This window comes from Ptiloglossa arizonensis, chromosome 6 (genome assembly GCF_051014685.1).
Source record: "Ptiloglossa arizonensis isolate GNS036 chromosome 6, iyPtiAriz1_principal, whole genome shotgun sequence".
In the NCBI taxonomy this organism is placed as follows: Eukaryota; Metazoa; Arthropoda; class Insecta; order Hymenoptera; family Colletidae; genus Ptiloglossa; species Ptiloglossa arizonensis.
Genome location: NC_135053.1, coordinates 1,989,047 through 2,000,222, shown reverse-complemented (window position 1 = coordinate 2,000,222; position 11,176 = coordinate 1,989,047). Strand labels below are relative to the sequence as shown.

Here is an 11,176-nt window from a genome sequence, read left to right as displayed (position 1 = left end):
TCGTCCTTTTCGGAAACAGTATACGAAATTAATCGGGAACAATAACGCGATGCGACATTGGAAGAGGCATTCACGGAAATGTAAATATAATTATACAAGCGATGGAATGATATTTAAAAATTACATACGATCGGAGAATATACCGACGTGATAAAGTCCAAGTCGATGGAAATAGAAATAGAAAGTAATGTTTGGTAGTAGGCTGCATTTGCTTTCGAACAATTGTAACAATTCCTCTCGTATAGGATGTTTTGTTTCGCGATGCTTTTTCAAATCAATTTTCTATATTGTTTCCGAAACCGAGATAAAACGATCGAAACGTTAACGTTGCGTAAAAGTACAATTGGTTGGTCGAAACTTTAAAATTACATAAAAATAATCGATTTGTACCGAACGATGAAATGTTTACGAGTAAATAGATTTCGAAAGGAGAATGTACGAAAGTCATTATTATTCTATTCGAGTGAGTATTCGCGTTGACGCGTATGCCTAGAGTACTCGAAAGTCTTAACACAGTACTGGTTCCGCTGCACCGCGCGTGTGCAGGTGAAAATTGAAACAATCCGCGAATGGCAAAAATGTGGCGGAGTATGAATAGAACTTTTTTCAGCATTTGACTCCTCTACAACGGTGTTTCTCAAATTGTGGATCGCAACCCAACGTGGAATCGACACAACGAGTCACGACATCGAAAACAAATCCATTTGTATTTTAAAGTCCCGAATCTATAATCGAGTGAAACTTACTATACGAAGAATGAAGAAAAAGATTGAAGCTTGGTTGTCCATTTACACCGAGAAATGATTATAAGAAATCTAATTTGGTACTATTTTGTTAAAGACCGAAGAAGAAATTTCGTTATCAAGAGGAAAGACGAATTAGAATTTTCAACACCGATGCAAGAAAGATTAAGGAATAGCCTCAACGGTGCTCCAGATATCCACGTACCATTGTTCTCGTGTGATCCGGGCTGGAATCAATTTATAAACAAGCACATCGATCGTGTTGCATAAAATCGTTAGTATTTTTATTTTGCATCGTTCAATACCAATTATTTGTCGGCGTTATATTAATAAACATCGATGAATAATGTTCGAAATTGATTCTGTTGTGTTAATTTATCTATAAATATATGTACTGTGTCGTAACAAAAACTGCGATATAAATCAGTTTGATTTATCGAACAAAAAAAGACTCAATAGCAACGTTTAAAAGATTACTACGATACGATTATTCACGGCAAACATTTTTAACCTTCGAACGGTCTTTCATTCGACTGAACGCGCAAAATCTCTGAGACGTAAATCTCCCAAATGTACGAAACTCGGGTCTCTAAGTTTATAACACGATAAAACGATTAGAATGAGAATTATTTAAAAGCAATTTTTCACGGTGCATCGGAAAGAAAAAAACGAGGAATGCACCAAGAGGTGTTCTGAATTGTGGAAAAATTGTAGTAAAGAAATACACATATCGTTTTAAAAAATCACGTGGAGGAACCTTGTAGCGGTGAGAACACTACCGGTTCCGCGTACATGGAATGCATTTGTTACCTTCTCAATTTATATCCCAAATGCGTAGTATAAATAATGAGCATTGACGCAAACACTCGCAATCAGACACGCGTCCCATTTACGTTCTCAATTGATAACGAAAGTTAATCGAAATTGGAAAAAGGTTTTCAATTGCATCGCCGTGATCACTCCTTGCAAGTATATCGGTCTATAAAAACAATCTTATCCTGGTCCCTTTTTATAATTGCACGCATGCGCATAAAAGACTCTTGGCCTTATAAGATACTTTCAAATACTTTAAAGCGCTAACGCGTTGAACAGGGTTCATAAAAATATTGTCACGTTGAAACTGGGGTACACCTTCGATCCACGATGCTTTGCTCAATTTTCTAATTTCTGTAGAAAATTTATTTCTTAAATGTTTTGTCAGCGTGTTCGACACGTGCTGCGCGAGGTGGATGCGCGGGAATCGGAATACCGCAGACTTATCGACGCCGTTAATTAAGAATTGACTTGTAAATACCACAGAATCCGTCCTAGTGTATTTACTTTAACCGATAATAATAATATAATAATATTTTAATAAGTTCTCGTCGTTGCAATAGTAGGAAATGGATGAAAATTGCGTCGAAGTGTTTGTATTAATATGTTTAGTATCGTAGTAATAAGATTTCGTAATTACGTACACATCTGATTGCAACGTTGTAACAAAATATTATGAAAAACATACCGTTCCGTGATGCATTAATGAAACTCATTAATACAAACTATTACGAAACCCCGATTCGATCAATAACGTCGAGCAATTGATAATATTTCATCACGCAATTATGTACTAAATACGAAATAGAGAATTGTATGTACACGAGTTTCATGAATGCCTTTTTTGTTTTAATTCTATGTGAAAATTATTATTAACATCTAATAAATTGTTACATACAATTGAAACAAAAAAGACATTTATTTTATACGCACCGTGATGAAGTACTATTGATTACTCGATGCTATTAATCGAATAGAACTATTACTAAGTCGAATAATTTTACAAAATAGTATCGAATAATACGTGTTTAGATATTATAGCTGTTAACGCATTTATCACTATACTCTCGTACAACTGAAATTTTAAAATGATAAAATAAAAGTGAAAAAGTAAAAAGTATTTAAAAATTCATGTTTTACTCGAGTTTTAATCGCGCGTACGTTTTACCAAAAAATTTGGCAGTAGCACAATATCTGCACGCGCAGTTGCTTAAAAAATTTTGAGTAAATATATTTATATATAATAATATACTTCGTGCGCGAGATTTCAATGTTTCTAAAAATTTTATTAAAATATCAAGCTAGACATAAATTTCCGTAATAATTTCAACGTAATATCAGACGCATTTTGATAATTATTTATGCACTACAACCTACATTCTTTACATTGTACGGCCGCTGATTTAATGAATAGTAATACAATCGATTGCAGAAGAGGCAAATCACCATGGTTAATATACATACTGGTTTTTTCGTTTTAACCTTTTGCCGATTAATTCTGTCTCAATTTCTTATTACTGGTAATTCCGCTTACAGCTTTCGACTCATTTCGCACTCTTGTTGCGTCTCAAACGACGAAAAACTTTAAAATCATCACGCTGTTCATAAAAATTAATTAATTTCCGAGTTACGGTAACACCGATCTACATATTTCAACAGAAAGTGCATCTAGAAATGCATCTATAGTACCTTTGTCTTGCGTGTACGTAACGACGATCGATATCCGTCTTGGATCTAACAAGGACTCGATCATTGGTGAACGGATTGCATTCGTACGGCAAGGACTTCAAGATTCAAGGATCGATTCTAATCGTAACACAATGATATTTCTTTTTTTAACAATCTAACACGTGAAACTAACCTTCTAATGTACCTATGTATTATACGTATAATAATAAAATATTTCATTTCTTTCTCGCCTTTAGCGTGTTAGAAACAATAAAAAGAAAAATATTAAATTTAAAAATTCGTGGTTCGTGTAATAAAAAAAAATCTACTGTAAAAGATTCTCTCCAACTTCAAATAAATCGGACAAGTAGAATACCTTGATATATAATGTCAGCCAAGTTTGTTTACATTGTTGTCTTGAAACTTTGTTAATTTTACGAACTTGAAGAAATTCTCTTGCACAGATATTTTCGAAGGCATATACTTTGAGAAAATATATTATTCTTAGAAATCGATTTTTTAAAGCCAAATTACCAGAATACCCTCTTATGACTAATGAAAATCAGGGCGGTTTCCTCGTTATGTAACACCTACAAGACCGAATGCAGTCGTCCTTCAAAAAAATTACACAAAAACGTTGCACCAAAAGTCTTTTGTTCGAGGAAACTGTCTTGTGACACTATTATATTATAGTTCCATCGCAGCGTGCAGGCTTATGATGAATCAAACAGTATTAAGAATGATACGGTTGAACTCTTTTCCAGAGAAAGTTATCTGATATTTTGCAACCATACCCAAGTCCTTAAAAATATAAACAAATTCAAAATGCTGGAATGCCGGTTTCAAAAACGACACGGTTAACTTTAATATTAACATCCGCTATCACATTCACGTGACTGCCAGCCAGCCGCTGTCACGTATACGTGATCTTATTTTTTTACTCGCTGAATCACCATTACTCGACTTAGGATGTTTTCGTTCGAGTTTGAATCCTGTATATTGTACCTTCATAATGGTATCTATTGTTTATGGTTCCCTATGGTACTATAGTATTCCAAATATTAATTATACCGAAAAGTCTGAATTTACAAATTTGAGATGAAAAGAAAATTTGTAAACTTTTATTACATTAAATGTCTCGTGAAAGTTTGATAACATACGAACTGAAGAACGAACCGCGAGAAGAATCAATAGTTTCCCAGCGCACTTTACGTTTATGAAGGATGACTCTGGGAACCATGATCAATCTAACGATTCCTTATTCACCATATCTTTCGCCAATGTTTCGCATGAAAAGTAATCCAAGAGTGTTAGGCCTGGTGATCTACAATTTACTTGCCACATCGAAAGATAACGTACGAGGAGTTATCAACAACATCTAAAGATATGACGTAACGAATTATTGCATCATCTGCCATTTCGAACGTAACATCTAAAGTCAAAATGGATGATTACAAATAATCTATCTTGCATGACTATAAATGACCTTGTGTTATAGATACTTGTATTTTTCTTGCGAGCTACTATCAAATGATAAATTGAAAAACGTAAAAAGAAAAGAAAAAACAACAGAAATTACCTTCGTATCTCTTAAACGATTCCACCTACAAAAAAATTGATTGACCATACGATGACCCTTTAGTGCCAAATAGTTTTTGTTTGAAAAATTTTTCCGTTAGTCTTATAGTTTCAACGAAAATTAAGGTGTTGATTTTTACTTTTACTATATACAGTCAATATTGTATATAGTCGTTTTTTACATTATTTTCTTTATTTTTATCGCATTAAAAGTGTAGTCCAATAATTCGACATATTTGATGATTCAGAACTGCAAAAGTCACGGGCATATCGGATTATTGGAAGAGTCTTCTATCGTACATCAAAATGACGTCTTCCTTCGACCTTTACGCAAAAAAGCTAAAACTAATCTTGCATTTAAATTTAACCCAGTTTGACTCGTAGTGTTTGATTCGGACCAAAAAGCGCTATTACGAGTCACATTCGTGGTTGTCGATGTCAGACAATTTTAGGTCATAGTTTATATCTATACATATCAAATGGAAAATGTTACACAGTTATAACCGTAACATTACTCTCGTCTTGTGAACATCGAAGTAAAATGTTGCCAAAAATGGCTGAGTCAGCGACGTAGTTCGTTCGCGCGAAGCGCAGAATACTCGAAAGCTGAATGGATTAAGGGAGGACACCACCCTGACAAGTGAAAAAATCGATTCTTTTTTCTTATTTTCTTAAAGTTTGAAGTGTATAAAACCTTACGTCAAAAAATTGATTTCGAAATTGAAACATTTAGCGAAGTTGCAGCGATAAATAAACTTGCTTTACGTTTTTCTCGAAACTATATTTTTCAACCCGGTCGGCACGAAATCTCCGTAACTACATTTCCGATTTACTTCAAACCTTATAGAGATATTCTGCATAGTCTACTCTACACTGTAGCGTGCGACTTTTGAAATATGTTAATTATTTAATTTGTTATAAAGTCTTATTTTGATAAAAATGTTTTTTCTTCAAACTTCGATCATTTCTAAAATTATTAAAATTTTCGAAAAATCAACAACATTTTTTTGTTTCAAACCTCCCAGTTCTTGTCAATTGTGACGGTCAACAAACAATGTTTCACTAGAAGGGGTTCTGGAAATAGCGAATAACTTCGCCATTTTGTACGATTTTTATTTTCGCAAAATTGTAAAATGAAGCTGAAAGTTATATTTATATTCTTTGAAAAAGACCACATCTTTCATATAGTAACTACTTGGACAAAAATTTTCAAGGTTTACCCATTTTTTGACATCTCAGAATAGTGTCACCTCTCCCCTTAAGTATACACACGAGTCCTGGATCTATGAAGTCCTCTGACAATCAGACGCTTCATCTACTGCACGCCTCTCTCGATAGCTAGCCATACACTGAAGAACCCTAATTAGCGCGGTGTGAAAAGATTTTTATTGTTTCGTGCAGCATCGTAGTAGTTATTCCAAGTTCTCCGTTAGCCTTCAATAGCTAGTCATAAGCTCATATTTTTTTCTTCCAACTTCAATAAAATAAAGAGAAATACGACACGCGATCAAAAACCGACTTTCAGTGCCTATTCGTGGAACATCATCGTGACTTATAGCGAGCAGATATCGAACACAATTCAGTTTCAAAATCAAAGTCTTTTTGGGCATAATCTGTCTGTTTCGATAGCTAAGAATGCCATACACTTGCATTCTTTTCGCGAGGAAGACAGATTTCGTACGGAAAAAATGCTGATCGATGAGGTACAAGAGGATTTTTATCGTTTCGGCTAACTCTGTCAGCGAATGAAGAGATTATGTTCTTCCCGTATAAGGGGATACAACGGCAGGAAGAAATAATGGGGAAATCAACAGAAAAGTTTCCGAGCTAGTGGACGACTTGATCGAAGCAAATTATGGGAAAGATGGTGTGCTTTCCTCGGGGAAAATATGCCAGTGTATGGTTAAATATTATCCTGCGAACCTACCAAATAGCCATTCTTCCAATTTATCCGATTGATGTACCACCTAACTAAGAAGTGGAAAAATTTATTACGTCACATTATCTAAGATGTCAGAGGGCAAGATACGAACTTAAAACCAATCAAGTTCTAAATTTCCTCTTCGTTTCATAGTAAGTAATATCTACCTAAGGAGTCATAAAGATTTAAGAAACCCGGAGAAAGTACAAGTAGTAAACGATTGAATATTTATTGTAAATCCTGTTCTTCAAACGCAACAGCTGGTTAAATTAGTTTTAAACATTCTAGAAAGATTGCGAAAGTAGCGTACGATTGAACAATGTGTCTTATTCTAAATCTTTTTCTTTCGGTGTTAATATACCTAGCTAAAGAATCGTACAAATTTGGAAAATAGTGCAAAACTCAAAACAGCACGAACATCGTTTATCTTCTGGAGAGATAAATCAATTTTAAAGATGATAATAATCGAATAGCGATCGAAAAATTATTTTTCTTTTGTTAGAATATTTAACAAATTTATTTTAAAAAATTCGAAACATTTTGAACCCTATTCCAAATCTAAAACTCTTGAGGGTCTTGATCGTCTTGGATGTCTTAGACGTCTTATTCGGTTTAAAAATTTCGGTAAGTTTTAAAAATTTAATAAGATCCTGCAGTTTCATTGCCTTACGATATTAAAGAAAGTCTGAAAAGTTGCAATTATTATAAGTACAAGTTTTTACGTTATTCGAGTTTATATTTTGTAATACATAACGAGCTCTTAATGATTTGAAGAAAATTTATGAAGAAAAATAATAATAAGTTTATTACTTATTCGTATCACTTACTCGGTACTAAAATTATAATTAAAGAATTGTATATAATATTGTATATAATACAGTATAGAATATTTGTTTATATTATTATCTCTTTTATTATACTTTCTACTTTCGATATTTTGCCGTATCGTCTTTCTAATATTGTAATAGATTTCAGTATTTATTCGTGTAACTCTTCGTTAAATAATTTTCAAATATGTTTGATATTCCATACCAATACTGCAGCACCGATATTGTTTGCTCCAGCAGCGTTCAAAACACCTTTCGATAATAAATCAAAACGGAGCACACGACTTACTGTTTAAAATGTTATATACATAAAAAAATTCATCAAAATGATTAAAATAATCGGCCACTTGGGAAATATTTTTATTGTCGATACAGTGGTACACCGATCGACTCTACATCACATTTGGCTCTCACATTTGGCACGACCACAGGTAATTCCGCAAAATTTTTACAAATGTTGTTCAAATCATTGAGAATCCTTTTATATACATATATTATATCAGGTGAAGTAAAATGTTCTGAGCGTTTTTTTCTTTTATTTTGACGATGAAATTAACAAAATTAGAATTTTCGGACTTAGTTTTTTTTTGGATTAAGCCAGTCTTTTACCATGAAGAAAATTTTGCAAATGCTTGAAAAGGTGATAATCGCTTGGTGGCTGGTCTGGGCTATACGGCGGGTACGATATAACCTCCCATCCGAGCTCTCGGAGCTTCTGGCGCGTCGTTAAAGATGTGTGCGGCCTGGCATTGTCTTCATGGAACGCAACACCCTTCCTATTGGCCAATTCTGGACGCTTCTCGTCGATCGACTGCTTCAATCTGGTCAGTTGTTGACAGTATAGGTCCGAATTGAGTGATTGGCCCGATGGGAGCAGCTCATAGTGGAGGATTCCCTTCCAATCCCACCGAACACACAGTGAAACCTTCTTGGTCGTTAATCCGGGCTTGGCGATCGTTTGGGCCAGCTCACCATTTTTCATCCCCAGTCACCATCCGCTTTAAAAATGGATCGATTTCGTTACGCTTCAGCAAATAATCGCAGGTATCGATTCGCTCGAAAAGGTTCTTTTGCGTCAATTCGTGTGGCACCCGTACATCGAGCTTCTTCTTGAGACTAGCCTTACGCAAATGGTTCCAACCGGTTTTCTGACTAATCTTCAGTTCCTGGGAAATGGAATAAGTGCTCGCATGCCTGTCTGACCCGGCCATTTCCATGATTTTAGCAACATTTTCGACGATTGGCCTAACAGAGCGTGTCTCATCACCGCTTTGCTGTTGCATTTGATACTATTTGGGCCCATAAACAGCAAAAATTTTTTTGGCCGCCTACTCCGCTTCTTCCCCTCGGTCGTAGTGGTACCGAAGAATGTATCGAATTTTCTCTTTCTTTACCTCCATTTTTGAACGCTCTAACACACAACTGGGCTCACTAAACATAAAACTATCAGAGAACTTTTTTTAAAGCGTTATGTCGCCTTTAAACCGCAGTATAGAATGACAAGATGCAACGTATACATTGTGAGATATCGCTCACTAAAGCCATCTAACGAAAAACGCTCAAAACTTTTTACTTTACCCATTATATAACACTCAGAACTCTTTTATTACATAATAATATAAATCAATATTTAGTGTTGATGATTCCAATCTCTAGATATTCTTTACCATTTTATGTTAATAATATTGCTTGCATAAAATTAATAAAAATATTCATAAGATTCTGAAGTCTCGTTAAGCTTTCAAAATTTATCGAAACTCTCGAAACTTTCAAGGCTTACAAGACGCTCAAGCTTTCAAGTCTTAGAAGATAATAAAGACTTTTAAGACTTTCAAGAGTTTTAGGCTTTGAATCGCATTCGAAGTAGCTCGAATTTATCGTTTCTTACGCAACATTCGTTTGAAACATTCCAAATTCCATCGCTATTCACGCGCCATCTTATCAACTTCGTGTCACTTCCAACGTTATCGATCGGGACTAGAATAAAATTTCAACGCTGCTGGATGTAAAAATTAAAACTAACATCACAAACAGTAATAAGAATTACTATCTAAATGTTTCAATTTACTGGAGTTGGTGTTGCGCGATCTGAAGTACCATCATCGTAAAATATGTTGGTTTCAAAGCGACCTGTTCGTCTAAAAACGGTGATTCGGAGAACTACATATGCACATTCAACCAAACTACCGAAGTCGGCAATGGTAGAAAATGTAAAAAAAAACTGTCAGAGTAACTGTAATTTTAGAAGTATTTTTATAATTGGTATCATGTTGCTCAAATTTTCCAAGTTCCATCTGTGAGAGTAAATGAAACTTATCGTTGTAATACATTTTTACATCGATGATTCGATAGACTCATATATAATGCACAGGACGAGTTTTCTCCGTTTACTACCTTTATCGACTTTAGTGATTGCATTCTTCAACAAAGTCGTTCCGAAACCACTGATATTTTACTAGGTCGGTATTTTAGATCGTGTGATACCAACTGCCAAAAGATAAAGTGTTTACTTTTCGGTTGTGCTTTCGTTATAAACATCCGAGAAGGAAGATATAGTTTCAATGTAAAAAAATAAGTCAAAATTGTAAAGTAAAATTTTTGTATACGTGATTTTGATTTTGAGAAAATCTTTTTTACACATTTCCCTTTGCGTATAATTGCATCGACACGATTTCGTATATTCACAATATAATGTCACGATTTATCGTCTTATCTTACTACCTTTCAGTTTCAACTATCAATTTCTACAGTGAACGATATCCAATTCTTCTGAAATGTAATATTCTTTCAGTCATTGTACAATTAACAATATGCAGTAAGTGACGAATTCGTCAAAATGTAGAAGAAAAAATTATAGAACATGTATTCTATAATTCTCAAAATACAATTAACCTTTTTTGCAGCATTGTGTTGATAGATCGACGGTTCATCGTATATTGCTCGATAATGGGATGTTGCATAGAGAGTACAAGCACTTACATTTCATTTTAATGCTATTTATAAGGCCAGAATTCCATGGGCGTTATGTACAGGTGTATCACACACGTATTTTTCCGTCAAATAAAAACTATTAGTGACGTGCAGGTTCCCGACTTTACGGACTCGGGACGATTCGGAAAAATTCGGGTGTGTTCGGGCGGAATCTCAGTATTTATTCTTGTATTGTTCCAGTCCCGAACGTTTCAAGCTATTGAGACCAGATTAGAACTAGGTACACGTGTGAATGGACGATCTGTACATTCACCGTTTGCGGTTCTACCAAATCTATCAGTTGTAGGAAATATTGCGCCTAAGAGTAAGAATCTAAGAGTGGGAGAGCCTGAGAGTAAGAATTTGAGAATAACTACGAAACTCGGCAAAATTACATCTGAAACTCCTACCCAAAATTTCATTTCGCGGAATTTCCTGGAAGTAACACGTCTTTCCAAGAAATTCCGGGCATTTATACTCGGCGGGAATTTCAAATGAATTTCTGAATATTAGCTAGAATTTTTCGCCGATTTTGGAACTTTCGTATCAGGAGAACATGATATCCAAGGAGGTATAGTTTAAGGTAGTTTTTGCAATGTGACAGGATCGGGTTAAGGAAACGGAAGCAAATTGTGTATAAAAAGAAAGCTTCTGTT

General features: G+C 34.6%; 1 protein-coding gene across 1 annotated transcript; it reads right to left on the bottom strand.

Moving 5' to 3' along the window:
- Window positions 1-8,142: 8,142 nt before the first annotated feature.
- LOC143148353 (histone-lysine N-methyltransferase SETMAR-like) lies at window positions 8,143-8,950 on the bottom strand. The gene is made up of 3 exons (XM_076314637.1): window positions 8,945-8,950; window positions 8,543-8,839; window positions 8,143-8,445 (listed from the first exon to the last, which is right to left on the bottom strand). Exons 1-3 carry the CDS (start codon window positions 8,948-8,950, stop codon window positions 8,143-8,145), a joined length of 606 nt encoding a protein of 201 aa, XP_076170752.1.
- Between the last annotated feature and the right edge of the window lie 2,226 nt (window positions 8,951-11,176).

What these genes read in the sequence shown, in the direction of transcription:
- LOC143148353 (XM_076314637.1), bottom strand. An exon ending in ATCCATTTTTAAAGCGGATG is followed by an intron (nt 8,446 to 8,542) that starts GTGACTGGGGAT and finishes TGGGATTGGAAG; the next exon opens with GGAATCCTCCACTATGAGCT.